Source organism: Nansenia antarctica, assembly GCF_963989245.1.
Source record: "Nansenia antarctica genome assembly, chromosome: 7".
NCBI classification, from domain to species: domain Eukaryota; kingdom Metazoa; phylum Chordata; class Actinopteri; order Argentiniformes; family Microstomatidae; genus Nansenia; species Nansenia antarctica.
Genome location: NC_137677.1, coordinates 43,757,806 through 43,773,051, shown reverse-complemented (window position 1 = coordinate 43,773,051; position 15,246 = coordinate 43,757,806). Strand labels below are relative to the sequence as shown.

At 43.0% G+C, this 15,246-nt stretch overlaps 1 protein-coding gene across 1 annotated transcript in view; it reads right to left on the bottom strand.

Moving 5' to 3' along the window:
* ttn.2 (titin, tandem duplicate 2) overlaps positions 1–15,246 on the bottom strand; it is a gene marked incomplete at both ends in the record, with an annotated part of 169,759 nt that overhangs the window by 45,775 nt on the left and 108,738 nt on the right. The window contains 26 exon segments of the mRNA XM_080536777.1: positions 62–364; positions 605–1,192; positions 1,282–1,578; positions 1,668–1,865; positions 1,981–2,085; positions 2,334–2,921; positions 3,111–3,398; positions 3,826–4,116; positions 4,219–4,506; positions 4,646–4,975; positions 5,067–5,369; positions 5,769–6,071; positions 6,637–6,924; positions 7,297–7,593; positions 7,684–7,986; positions 8,119–8,418; positions 8,509–8,784; positions 8,880–9,182; positions 9,275–9,574; positions 9,739–10,023; positions 10,144–10,470; positions 10,561–13,509; positions 13,728–14,021; positions 14,115–14,414; positions 14,521–14,802; positions 14,917–15,225. Of these exon segments, the coding sequence (XP_080392903.1) occupies positions 62–364; positions 605–1,192; positions 1,282–1,578; positions 1,668–1,865; positions 1,981–2,085; positions 2,334–2,921; positions 3,111–3,398; positions 3,826–4,116; positions 4,219–4,506; positions 4,646–4,975; positions 5,067–5,369; positions 5,769–6,071; positions 6,637–6,924; positions 7,297–7,593; positions 7,684–7,986; positions 8,119–8,418; positions 8,509–8,784; positions 8,880–9,182; positions 9,275–9,574; positions 9,739–10,023; positions 10,144–10,470; positions 10,561–13,509; positions 13,728–14,021; positions 14,115–14,414; positions 14,521–14,802; positions 14,917–15,225 (10,695 nt within the window).

Here is a 15,246-nt window from a genome sequence, read left to right as displayed (position 1 = left end):
ATAAAAGTGTAATTCCCTGGTACCGTTGTTCTATTTAAATTCTATAAATATGTTTGCTTACATGCAATATCCTTGGTCATCACAGGTTGAGACGGCTCACTGGGCTCTCCAAAGCCAGCTTTGTTCTCGGCTGTTACCCTGAACTCATACTCAATACCCTCTGACAGGCTTTGGACTTTGTAACGGAGGTCAGAGATGGTCTTCTTTGCAGCTCTCACCCATCTAAAACCTTTCTTCTCCTTTCTCTCTACACTGTAGCCTCGAATATCACTTCCACCATCCACAGCTGGTCTCTTCCATGAAATGGTGACAGAGCTCCTGCTTACAAGGTCAATCTCTGGTGTTGATGGAGGTCCTGGTGGGCCTGGGGAAAGGGAGAGTCACATTACATTGGGAAGTTTATTTAAATAAATATATAATTGTGATCCATGTTGTTCTAAACATGAGTTGTAACTGTAATTAGTCTGTAACATTGCATTGATTGTTGATGACATTTTACTTTGTTATTTTATAGTAATGGCGTTTTTTGTAACAGTTATAAAATGTTTTATTAGAGTAATTAAAATGTTACCATCATCAGTAAATTCAGCATCTTTGAACTTACCGAAACTGTCAACCATCTTGACTGGACCAGATTGAGTTCCATCGCCAGTGCCATACTGATTCACAGCAGAGACACGGAAGATGTACTCATTGCCCTTTATCAGCTTGCTTGAAACGTATCGGCAATCCATAATGTTTTCAGCAAGTTTCGTCCAAAGAAGACGACTTGTTTCTCTTTTCTCCAATGTGTAACACTTGATGGTGGAGCCGCCATCCTCATCTGGTGGTAACCATGTCAATGTACACTTGGCAGCTGACACACTGCTGGCTGTAATGGGGCCTGGAGGTCCAGGGATATCACGAACCTTCACTTTAATATGTTCCTCTTTTATACCAAATGGATTACTGGCTGTGATGGTATACTCTCCAGTGTTCTTCCTGCTGGCATATTTAATCTCCAATGTCGAAGATGTTGGAGTGCTAGTAATCTTGCAGATGTCAGAGTTCTTGAATTCTCTTCCTGCCTTTGTCCACACGGCTGTAGGCGGAGGTTTTCCAAGGATGCTGGATGCAGAGATGACAATAGTCTCTCCGGCTCTGACAGAGACAACCTCCTTCATCTCTTGGCTGAGAGTGATGGTTGGTGGCTCTGTTAAAAATGAGGAGAAATTACTGTCAAACTGGACGTCGTATTTCTTGCATCAACACACTTTATACTAGAGTCACAGCACAACTTACCATACTCATCTTTGCACACAAGAGAATCGGTTTGCTCAGATGGTTCACTAACAGCACCAGCTGAATTCTTTGCTCTGATCCTGAATTCATACGTGGAGCCCTCCTGTAGATCTGTTACTGTGAATGCACAGCCTTGAATGTTCACATGGTTGGCTCTCATCCAGGTCTTCCCCGGCTGTTCCAGTTTCTCAACCTCGTACCCTGTCAGTTTGTGTCCACCATCATACTTGGATGCAGTCCACATAAGTGTCACGGTGGTTCTTGTGACATTTATCACATCAGGTTTACCAGGAGGATCTATAACCCAAAAAAAAAAAGTAATTAACTATTTCACAAGAAAAGATGTTGATTGAAAATGTTTAAAAGAAACAAGATGAGGAACTTACCTATTGGATCTAGGGCAGTCAATGGCTCAGTGCTCTTGCTTGGCCTTCCTAAACCAGCTGCGTTCATGGCCATCACTCTAAACTCATACTCCAAGCCTTCGATCAGTTGAGTCACTCTGCACTCCTTTATCCTCAAAGGTGTGCTGGTGGCTCTTTTCCACATCAAACTATTTCTTTCTTTGTATTCAACATAATAACCTGCAGAGAGAACAGACATTATTGTCTACCCTTTTGCTAAACTCCACTGTAATATCAGGAACATTCATGAATATTTATGAACACTTATGAATAAGCAAAATATTTGGATAGTTACCTGTAATTGGGGAGCCACCAGTATCCTTAGGATCAGTCCAGGTCAGTATGGCAGATTCATGGCGAATGTTCATTATCTCGGGTGGAGCAGGAGCTTCGGGCACATCTAGTGAAATAGTATGTTTTGATATTAGGACAAGTATGACTAAGATAAGAGATTTAATAAATATAAATATTTTTAAAAACAACGTTTTAAGTGAAAAGTATAATATTTCCCAAAACACAACTTTGATACCTCCTATAGTGCTGTATGTTGGTCTACTGTACGTCAAACAACATATAGCATGACTACACAGGTTTAGAGTAATGTGATATTAGGATGTTACAGCTACTTGTTAAAGTCTAGGAACTTACTGAATGGATGTTTGGCCACCACTGGATCAGATCTGAGGCATTCTCCTACCCCATATTTGTTTTCTGCAAACACTCTGAAGATGTACTCAATACCATCATGGAGCCTAATGACTCGCATGATATTCTTCTGGAGAGCAGAAGCTACAGTAAGCCACTTGCTGTCTGTAGTCCTTCTCTTTTCCAGAATGTAGTTGGAAACCTCCGATCCACCATCATCCTTTGGTGGTCCCCACTCCATAGTAATACCATCCGCAGTGATTTCATCAAACTTGAATGGTCCTGTTGGTATTCCTGGTTTTCCAACCACCTTGAACTGTATGGTACAATCTTTGGTTCCTGCACTGTTCTTCAGACTGATAGTGTACTGCTCAGCATCACCTCTGTGGCAATCACGAATGAGCAGAGTTGTGCTAACACCGCTACTTTCAACTGAGATTCTTCCCATGTTTGACAAGATAACAGCACCCTTCTTCCATGTGACATTGGGAGTTGGTGTACCAATGATGGGAATGTTGAGACGAACGGTAGATCCCTCCTTGGCTATGTAGCACAGATCTGGCAGGCCACTTAGGTCACATTGGGGTAGAACTGTGGAGGGACATGTTTTGTTAATGCTTATCATTTACCAACCAACTTCTCAACTCCTCAAATGAAACTCTATGAGTATCTATGGGTTATTTGAAGAGCCTTAGTGACAAATGAAGAAAAGTTCAAGATTATATCAAAAAGGCCATGAATAAAAAAATCCTCTAGCATCACCGCTGTATTAGGTCTTACCTATCTGATCTTTAGCCAGCACAACAAGGTCTGTTGGTGGACCCTCTCCTGACTCGTTGATAGGCTTCACTCTGAAGGTGTACTCCGTTCCTTCCTTCAGTTCATTCGCACTGTAGTGCATGTCCTTTGATTTCATCAACTCCTTCCACTTCTCTTCACCCTCCATGATCTCCAGGATGTATGCCACAATGTGACTTCCACCATCGCTGATTGGCTTCTTCCAGCCGAGAGTGCAGGAATCTTTAGTGATGAGCTGTGGTTTGAAGTCCATAACTGGTCCAGGTTTTTCTGAAATTGGATATCATAATGATTATGATTATGTGATGATAATTATGATTCTAAATATTTAATGGAATGTTTCATTTGTAAATGCAACTAATACAACTTTTATCATTACCTATTCCGAGTACTGAATTTTGAGTATCGGCCGATCGGATAAAAGACTGTTTTACTGAAATGTAAAATGCTACCGCCACCCCTTGAAACACTTGCCTTGTACATTTTGCAACAAGCAAGTTTACTGCCAGTAATTCCATTTTAGGCCACTATCAGTCAGATACCGATGCTCAGTATCGGATGAGTGCATCTCTAATTACAACCACATTCAACATCTAAATACAGAGTGGTACACTGAGTTACGTGGTTAAATGATCCTGATGCACTGAAGGAAAACAATGAAATCATTATCAGCCAATATATAAGCCCAAAAACATACCTGAAGCTCTAACGGTGCCTGCAGTCTCACAGCCTTCTCCAATACCATAGGCATTCTCGGCCAAGACTCTGAAGCAGTAGGCCTGCCCTGCCTCAAGGTTTGGAATTCTGAAGGATATTTTAGGACAGTCAGCAGAGACGCAAGACCAAGCTTTTCTTTCTGCGAGACGCTTCTCAACAACATAGCTTTTCACTGGGCTTCCTCCATCAATAAGAGGGGGGTCCCAGGTGATGGATGCATGGTCTTTCGATGTTTCCTTCACGATCAAATTAATCGGTGGTCCAGGAGAGTCTAAAGAACAAAGACATTATAAGGGGGATGACTAGTATGGCTTCATTTACATTTGACATGAAAACACTTCTGATCTCAAATGTGTATGGAGAGAAATCTTACCGAGGACCTTCACAACAATAGTGTAACTCTTTGATCCACTGCTGTTTTCTAGAGTTAACATATATTTGCCAGCATCATATCTGTTGATATCCTCAACGTAGACAAGGGTATCCCATTCAGTTGTTTTAATCATGACGCCTTGTCTTTCTTTGAGGTTGCCGTTAACCTTGGACCAGGTGGCCTTGGGAGCAGGGCGTCCCCTCAGTGGAACGTACAGTCTCATTGTGACTCCAGCACGAAGAACCAGGACCTTGCGGAGGTCTGCATCAAGCTCCGCTTCAGGAGCGACTATAATCACAAGAAAAATTGGTTAGATATCACACTTTCAGTATTATATTGAGAAACTGTGTACCATGTACAATGTGACATTTTAAATGGGATAAACTGTTATTGCTGTAATACATGCATAGTAACATTGATAACATACTTAGGATGTCCTTGGCCTGGTGATTTCCAGGAACTTCACTTGGCTCGCTGTATCCAATCTTGTTCACAGCCGTCACACGGAACTGGTACTCAGTGCTCTCAATTAGACCAGTAACATGGAACTTGGTTGCTTGTAACTTCTTAGGCACGTTGCACTTGGTCCAGTCTTCTGCTGGTGCTTCAGCTTGGTCCAGTGCTTCAGCTCTCTTACATTCAACCATGTAGCCAATGATCTCACAGCCACCATCATAGGCTGGTTTGGTCCAGGACAAGCTGATGGTGCTACGTGTTGAATCAATTACTTTAGGGAAGGCAGGAGGTCCAGGGGGATCTAAAGACAAACAGATGAAAACACGTGTGAGAAATATGGAGACATTTGGGTCATAATCATTTCAGAGAGTGACAACAGATGTAAGACTTACACACAGGATCCACTGCCAGGGCAGCGTTAGATGCATCACTTGGTTTTCCAAGGCCTGCTTTGTTCATTGCGATTACTCTGAACTCATACTCAGATCCCTCTGTGAGGCCACCAGCCTTGAGGGTTCTGTCGATCGCCGGTTTGCGGTTGACTTTGACCCAGTTGAGGTCAGACGCCTCACGCTTCTCAAGCAGGTATCCAAGAATGGTAGCACGACCATCATCAGCTGGCACCTTCCAGCTGACAGTCATGGAGTTTCCTGTGATGTTTGTGATAACTGGAGGATCGCAAGGCCCAGGAACATCTGCATATAAGAGAGAGAGAGAGAGAGAGAGGATTATATAAGTATTCCCTGAGCAGAAGGTTCAATGTAAGCTTCTAAGAAGAAGAAGGTTCAACCTTTGTCATTGCACAGAATACAACAACATTTATGTTATGCTCTAGGCAAGGGATCAGAGCCATAGAAGGATCCTGGAGCAATTAGGGGTTCAGTGCCTCGCTCAAGGACAGTTCGGCACGTGGCCAGCCGGGGTTTGAACCGCCGAGCTGCTGACCTTGCGATCATGAAAGATTATTTGAAAGATTATCTGAAAGATTATTTAGCGACTGTATGCCTGTCTCCCATGCTAGTGGTAGACAGGAGAACTTCTGTCTCACTATGCTATAAACAAACACATCAAACATCCATAAATTGAAACATTACCATATGGATTCTTGGTCATGACACCGTCCGTGAGGATGGGGTCACCAATTCCATACTGGTTCTCAGCGCTGACGCGGAACTCGTATTCATGACCCTCGATCAGTTTCTCCACTGTGCAGTCTGTTAGCTGACCATGTACATTTGCGGTGACCTGAGCCCAGTTTGCTCTACTTGTTTCACGTTTGTCAACGATGTAATTGGTGATCTCAGAGCCTCCATCTGCAATGGGTGGCTCCCACCTTAGCTTCACACGCTCGGCAAACACTTTGCTGATCTTGATAGAGGCTGGTGGGCCAGGTTTGTCTGAGGAAAAGAAGTGTATCCTTCACTTAGTAACTGTAAGTTTACATATTAAAATACTGTATTCTGTGTTCTTTTTGCACTGTAAAAGTAAATGTATTCAGATGCATTACACTGACATTACATTACACATCTATCTCTGTTATACGTTTGAGTATGTGAAAACATATCAGCTCAAAGCTATTTTGGAGTTTGTACAAAATAAAGAAACAAAGATGGAAAACATGTTAAATACCAGCAGCTAACAGCTAAACTATTATTTACTTGAGTAGTAGTAGTAGTAGTAGTAGTAGTAGTAGTAGTAGTAGTAGTAGTAGTAGTAGTAGTAGTAGTAGTAGTAGTAGTAGTCGTACTAGTAGTAGTGGTAGTAGTAGTAGTAGTAGTAGTAGTAGTAGTAGTAGTAGTAGTAGTAGTAGTCGTAGTAGTAGTAGTAGTAGTAGTAGTAGTAGTAGTAGTAGTAGTAGTAGTAGTAGTAGTAGTAGTAGTAGTAGTAGTAGTAGTAGTAGTAGTAGTAGTAGTAGTAGTAGTAGTGCTAGTAGTAGAGTAAAATAGTTGTATGTTTGAATACCTAAAACCTTGAGCTTAATGCTGCCCGACTTGGTGCCATTTGGATTTTCAGCATGGATAGTGTAGTCTCCAGACTCCTTCTTTGTCACACAGAACAGTTCCAGGAGGTACTGGTGTCTCTTCTGAATCATCTTCATTCCCTCAACCAGTTTAAGTGGTGCATTGTCTCTCGTCCAGGTAACCTTAGGCAGTGGTTTCCCAAAAATCTCAGCATCCAGACAGACGTTGTCTCCAGCCTTCACTACGATCAGGTTTTTCATGCTAAGTCCAAGCTCAACCCTTGGTGGAACTGGACACACAAGAACACACACATTTAGTAATTCTTCACACACCAGTGTTGGCCACAAAAGTATTCTAATTGATAATTTAGGAAATATTTTCAAAATGTCATAATATCATATTATGATGTCATAAAATGTCAAATATAATATTTAACATTATTAAAGGCAATATCAGTGATCACTTGATATCATTGCCACATCTGTTGTGCTCAAGAAAAATACTGAAGCTATACAACATTTGTTTACACAATTTTAAGAAAGCATAAACAAAACAATAGGTATTGCTTCTATTTAATAAATAAATTATTAAAATAATATATATATATATATATATATTTATAATTAAAATTATACATTTTATAACATTTTCGGTGACATACCATTCTCTGCAAACACAGGGATGGGGTCGGAGAGCGAAGGCAAGCTGATGTTGATTGCTGTCTTGGCGAAAACTCTGAACAGGTACTGTGCTCCCTCCTCCAGCCCAGTGACAACATAGTCTTCTGTCTTGATGTTCTGGCAGTTGGCATTGCAACGTGTCCAAATCTCACCAGGAATCTTCATAAACTCCACATAATACCCAATGAGCTTGCTTCCTCCGTCATTTTTGGGACGGGTCCAAACAAGTGAAACAGTGTTCTTGGTCACATCCATTACCTCAGGTTTGCCTGGTGGATCTAAAAGAAGATGACAATATTCATGAGTTATAGAGTAAATCAGAGACATGATAAATAAACATTAATATTATCAAATGTGCAGTTACTTACCAACTGGTGTTCTTGTAGTGATTAAGTCAGTCTGTTTGGTTGGTTTACCCTGACCAGCCCGGTTCAGGGCAGACACCCTGAATGTGTACTCCAGACCTTCAATCAAGCCTAAGCATGAGTATTGTGTTGCACGGACAACACACTCATTTGCTTTCACCCAGAGAAGGCTGTTTCTCTCTTTCCGCTCGATGCAGTAGCCAGTAATTGGACTGCCACCATCGCTGGATGGTGTCTCCCAGGTCAAAGCCACAGAGTCCCTGTAGATTCTGTCGACAACGCAGTTTCTAGGCTCACTTGGGGGATCTGGAATATAAATATGGTGTCATAGACAACTGTTATGAAATTATATATCATATTTAATTTATATTTAATATATTATAATAATGAAATTCATTGTACATATATTTCATCACACATTTATTTCATGGAACTCACCGAAAGGATATCGAGCAATCATTTTCTCAGAGTAAATTGGCTCTGAGACGCCAAATCTGTTTTCAGCACGGACACGGAAGCCGTATTCCTGTCCAGGGGTGAGCTTGGGCACTTTGAAGCTGGTCGATGTGCAGGAGCCAGAGGCCATGACCCAGTCTCCTCTGCTTACATCACACTTCTCTATGATGTAGTTGGTGATGTTGCTGCCACCATCCTCTCTTGGTGAGCCCCACTGGAGTGTGCAGGCGTCAATATCCACCTCTACTATCTCCAGAGGAGCCTCCGGTGGGCCAGGAATGTCTGTTAAATGCGAAAACAGAGTTAGTCATTATCCATTCTACATATCCTGGCAGTATATTAGTCACTTTAACTTATTTAAATGAAACTTACCCATCACTATGACCTTAAGAATTTGATTGATCTTGGAGGAGCTGTTCTCAGCAGAAAGACTGTAGTAGCCACTGTCCGTCCTTGACACGTCCTTGATCGTGATCATACAAGATGTCAGAGTTTTGTACACAGAGAGACGATCAGATGTCATTATATCCTCGCTTCCTTGCTTCCATTTGCAGAATGGTGCCGGCTTCCCAGAAATGAGAGCTTCCACAACCATTTTCGATCCTGCCTTAACTGTGACCACATCTTGCATCATAATCTTTGGTGGCACTGAAAAAGATTACAAAAAACATGTATGAGGGCTTTCTGAGTAAAACAGAATCCAGACATATTTATTCAGTGAATTGTGAAGCTCTGATACTTACTCAGCTGATCCTTGATTTCAAACACTCCTTCAGCTTCTCTTGCAAGACTGCATCCCACTGAATTTCTCGCTGCAACTCTGAACTTGATCTTTACGGCCTCTTTGAGTCCAACAATGACAATGCTTAAATCTTTAACAACAGAGTATGGCGTCCATTTGTCTTCAGGTTGGCCATCCTCTTGGTATTCTACAACATATCCATTGATTTTCGCTCCTCCGTCCCTCAGTGGTTTGAGCCATCCCAGGGTTGCACTGTTCTTGGTAATCTCCAAAACATCCATCTTTTTGGGTGGGTCAGGCTCACCTATTAACATTTGAGATTTATGTGAAGTAATAGAAGAAGAAAAAAAATCCAGTTCTATAAATCTATTATATGAAATACAATAGGGTACTTACTCATAGCATCAGTTGCCAAATAAGACTTGGGAGAGTCTTGTGCTACTCCAGTGCCGTATGTATTCACTGCCATAACTCTGAAGTAGTACTCAATGCCTGGAGAGAGATTTGTGATTTTGAAGCTTGTTTTCCTCAAATCGTTGATGGCAGTTGTCCATGTCTTTCTGTCAATTTCACGCTTCTCAACAATGTAGTTCAGAATTGGACTGCCGCCATCATTGTCAGGAGGAGACCAAGACAGCTGACAAGAGGTCTTTGTGACATCAGTAGCCCCCAGTCCTCCAACAGGTCCAGGAGTGTCTGATGAAAGGATGATATTTGGTTAATATACTAGAATTTATGTGCTGTAATTATACTAATAATGTGTGGTATTCACAAGTTGATTACCTGACTGTTCAGAATAACATCTAAATTAAGTGTTTTGTCTTACGGCCAAATTAAAACATTGATGATCTGTAACTCACCCAGTACTTTAACACGGACAAATATAGCCTTTTCCCCAGCAGAGTTCGAGAGTGTCAGGGAATATTTGCCAGAGTCCTCACGAGTGCTCTCAGGGATCACAAGGAATGACATTGTGTCAATCTGGTCTACATGTCCTCTCCTCACAACATTATCAACACCAATCTTCTTCCAGGTGACTTTAGGAGAGGGTCTTCCTCTGATAGTAGCAAAGAGTCTTATAGGGCACCCTGCTCTCACGGAGAAGCCCTTCCTGAGACTGGCATCAAGATCAATCTCAGGAGCCTCTGTAGATGATGCAGAGGAGGAAAATAATACATTAACATTGAGATCATCATAACATTATTGCATTAGCTCTACTTCAACTGTATGTAATCTCATCGAAATGCAGTGGAATATTCTCTTACCAAGGACCTCCTGGGGAGTCACAGCCTCTTTGAGTGTTGCAGGATGGCCCATGCCAACCTGGTTTTGTGCCGACACTCTAAATTCATACTCTTGCCTCTCATCCAGATTCTGAATTGTGAACTCTGTAAGTACGAGCTGACCATTAGTGTTAACCTTCTTCCAACCCTCCTCTGGTTTCTCTGCGTCAATCTCACTCTTGATTCTCTGTTCAATCATGTAGCCAATGATAGGCGCTCCTCCATCATACACAGGCCTTGCCCAGCCCAGTGTGACAGTTGTCTTGGTGCTGTCAGCAACCTTCAAACTGCCTGGGGGACCAGGGGTCTCTGCAGTGGTCAAAGAAACAAAATGTTATTACAGACACAATTGAAGTACATACTATATGTCAGATAGATTATGACAAAACATGCACTTACCAATTGGATCTTTGGCTGCTACTGGTCTGCATGGTTTGCTTGGTTCTCCCAGTCCAACTTCATTTTCAGCCTTGACACGGAACTGATACTCATGGTTAGGAATCAGTTTTGTCACCTTCATGCGTCTCTCAGAGATGGCACTCTTTGTAACTGGGACCCATTTGACAGCTCGCTTCTCTTTCCTTTCCAAAATATAGCCAGTGATGGACTTCCCACCATCACTCTCTGGAGGGGCCCATACAACAGTCATTTCCTCCTTGCCTATCTTGGTGATCTCTGGTGGTTCAGGTGCTCCAGGCCTGTTGAACAGAGTCCTTGCAGTAACAGGCTTGCTCTCCATGGCAGGACCAGTTCCCATCTTGTTTTCTGCTCTGACTCTAAAGATGTACTCATTTCCTTCAACCAGTCGGGTGACATTGCAATATGGTGTGACAACTGAAGCAGAGTATGTGGACCAGACCATTCTTCTAGTCTCACATTTCTCTAAAATATAGCTGTCAACTTCACATCCACCATCATCCTCTGGAGGATCCCAGACCACTCTGCACCTGTCCACAGACAGGCCAGTAACTTTAAGATCTCTCACGGGGCCTGGGATATCTAGAACATTGACATTTGCGTATGCAGTGAACGTTCCTGCAGAGTTGGTGGCACTGACAGTGTATTTTCCAGTATCTCCACGTTTGGCTTTGGTCATGAAGAACTTGGAGTAGTCTGTTCCAGTTTCAACACTGAGTCTGGGGTTATCTCCTGTGCTCTTATCCTTGATCCAGGTCACCTCAGGCTGTGGTTTTCCTCTGAGGCCTGCCTCAATTCTAATAGAGTCACCGGCTTTCACCACAATGGCTCCGACCAACTTGACATCAAGTACTGGTTTCAGGATCTCCTCTTTGACAACTACATCACCAGTCTTAACCCAGGCACTTTCCCCACCCTCGTTGGTTGTCCGCACTCTAAACTGATAAATCTGTTTTTCAGTAAGTTTGTCAGCCATGAAGAATGTATCAGTAAGTAAACCAGTGTGTAAACTCGCCCAGTCTTCAGTAGTTTTGCTTTCCAGATGGTAGGAAATATTTGGGCTGCCGCCATCGTAATCTGGCTTCCTCCATTTTAGGAAGACATGGTTCTTGCCAATGTCTGTGATGTGGAACTTCTCTGGCTCACCAGGCTTCTCAATGGGATCAATAGCAAGGATTGGTGTTTTAGTTTCAGTTGTTGGTCCAAGGCCACACTTGTTCTCTGCACAAATGCGGAACAAATACTCGTGATTCTCCATGAGTTTTGCTTTCACCATACGGTTAGTGCAGCCAGATGAGATCATTGACCATGCCCGGGTGCTGGGTTCACGGCACTCAACTATGTAATTTGTGATCTCAGTGCCTCCATTGTCCTCGGGATCATCCCAGTTTACCATGCAGGCGGATTTAGTGACATATGTCAGCCTCAGACTCTGACAGTGCCCTGGCCTATCCAGCACATTCACAGTGATTTTAGCTTCAGCCTCACCGCTATAATTATTTGCCTTCAAAACATAAATTCCATGGTCTGCTCTGGTTGCCTCTTTGATTTTCAGATGAACAACAGGGAAGTTTTCTGTAATCGTTGTACGCTTGCCCGTTTCTAGAATGTCCTCACCCTTCACCCAGGTGATCGATGGATCGGGTCTGGCTTTAACATAACCAATGATGTTGATGTTGTGTCCAACGCGGACAGTCACACGCTCACTGCATGTGAGATCCATCTCGATCTCAGGGGGGATAAGGATGTCTTTGGCAACAATAGATTCAGGGATTTCTCTTGGTTCTCCATCTCCAATCATATTTGAAGCCCTGACACGGAACCTGTACTCTGAATGCTCAACCAGCCCTTTTACTCTGTATACGCACTGCTTAATGAGGTCATCCTTGTTGATTCTTACCCATTCGTCACCAACTTTCTGGCACTCAATAATGTAGCCCATGATTGGACTGCCTCCATCTCTGGTGGGCTTAATCCAGACAAGGTCTGCGTCATCCTTACTGTAGTCTTTGACTTTGGGATTGACTGGAGGGCTAGGAACTGTGATTTGACGACAGGGTTTGCACGGGTCTGAAATAGGAGAAGGTCCACTGAAACCTGCAATGTTTTCAGCGAAAACTCTGAACTCATATTCATTTCCCTCAAAGAGACCGAGTACTCTGTATCTGAGGTCCTTGCACAGTGTCTTGTTGACACGGATCCATTTTCCACCTTTGTGCCTTCGCTCAACGATGTATCCACTAATGGGACTGCCACCATCAAACAATGGCATGGTCCAGCCCACAGTAACAGCATCTTCTGCAATGTCCGATGTGTTTGGTTTGCCTGGATTGGCTGGTTGCTCAAACATGTGTTTGGCAACGGTTGGTGCACTCTCAAGAGGAGCACCGATACCCATTTTGTTCTGTGCACGAATACGCACAACATATTCAACACCTGTCTGCAGACGCGGGATCTTCAGCTGTGTGCTTGTGCTACCAGAGCTCACACCTCCCCAAGTTTCCTTCTTTGATTCTCTTTTCTCAACAATGTAATTTATAACAGGGCTTCCACCATCATCTTTCGGTGGCCGCCAGTCAATGACCATAGAATCAGGAGTCACCTCTGAGACATGGACAGGGCCAATAGGAGCAGCGGGCACATCAAGAACAGTCACATTCAGAGCAACAGTCTTGGTTCCTGCAGCGTTTGACACTGTGAGAAGATAGATTCCAGTGTCGTTTCTTGTGCACTCATTAACGCTGAGAATTGTTGAGAAGTTGTCAGTGTCAACAGTAACATTGCCTTCAGTTGCCATTTCTATTCCATCAATGGACCATTTAGCAGTAGGCACAGGAATGCCTCTCATAATTGCAGGAAGCCTGATTGTGCTTCCTGATTTCACAATGATCCCCTCAATCAGTTTCTCATCCACTTCAATGATTGGAGCCACTGTTAAAAGATGGAGATACCAGTTTAAGTCCCTATTCCTTATTTATAGAGATAACATATGCAAGTGAATTACAATGCAATTACTACTATGCATTACAAGGTACCAAGTAACAACATGTTAATACAACATCACTAGAGTAACTACTACATTACTACCCAGGTATAGTAATGTTAGGTGCAACCTGAATTTCATGAATATTATTATAATGATATCTCACCAAGTTTCTCCTGGCAGAGAACTGGAACAGTGGTGTCGGGTCTACTCAGTCCAATGGCATTCTCTGCTCTCACACGGAATCTATAGGTCTTTCCTTCCTCAAGACCAGTAATATGGCTCTCAGGGATGCTGACATTCTTCCACTCAATCCAGGCTCTCTCCCCTTCCTCCTGGTACTCAACTAAGAACCCAGTGATGTCACTTCCTCCATTGCGATCTGGCCAGTTCCAGACCAGCCAGACTTCTGTTTTATCCACATCTACATGATGTAAGTCCTTTGGTGGACCAGGGGGGACTGAAAATAGATCATACATTAGTTATCAAGGTACAGATGTATGACAATATACAAGTGACCTACAATGACCTATTTGCTTTAATTGATACTCACAGAGAGGATTAATGGCTTTGACTGCCTTGGTGGTCTCAATGTATTCACTTCTGCCAAACTGATTCTCTGCAGCAACACGGAACATGTATGATGTTCCCTCCATCAGGTGCTTGGCTGTCAAGCTGCGTTTCTTGGACGAGGAGCAGACTGGGACCCACTGGGCAGCAGCCACGTCCTTCTTCTCAACAACAAAGTTGGTGATACGTGCTCCTCCATTGTCCTCTGGGTCTTTCCAGGAAAGATAGGCAGAGTCGCTTCTCACCTCAGAAACCCTCAGGTGCTGGATGGGACCAGGTTTATCTAGTGGTGTAAAGAGCAAAGTATACAATAATTTGTGTTATTGAGCATGTTAAACAAATAGATCTCTCATCATTCAAGTTGTTTACAGAGTCAGTGAAAGCCTTACCTAGGACGAGGACTGTGCATATGGCAGTCTTGGATCCAGCTTTGTTTTCCACATTCAGGGAGTAGTCACCGCCGTCAGAACGGTTACAGAAACGCATCTCCAACTTGGTTCCTGTTTGGTTGACCTCAATATCAGCTCTTGTAGGGACCTCTGCCTCATTTTTCTTCCAGGTGACTTTTGGGAAGGGTATTCCTTTGATGCCCGCAATCAGAGTGATGTGAGTTCCAGCCATGGCTTTAATCTCTCGAGCCATACCAGCATCAAGCAGCAAATCAGGTGGTTCTTTTTGAGGTAAAAAGGTGAGATGTTATAATCTTAGTAATCATTTCAGTGAACAACATGTTTTTGTTTACAACAATACATAATTATTCAAATTGTGGTAAAAGACAAACTCACCAAGCCTGTCCACTGCTCTCACTGGGTCAATGACCATTGCTGCTTCAGATTCTCCAGCAGCATTCACAGCCTTCACTCTAAATCTGTACAGTGCATCTTCTTCCAGATTAATGACCTTGAATTTGGTTTCTTGACAGGAATCAGGGGTCTGATTCACCATCTGCCACTCCTCATCACCAGCTTTCTGGAACTCAAGAAGGTAGCCGAAGATCTTGCCTCTGCCACAATCACGTGGTGGCTTCCAAGACAGGGTGACAGACTCCTTAGTTGTATCCACTGCTTGTGGAAGCACTGGAGGGCTTGGGATCACTGAGTGAGGAGACATTAGAT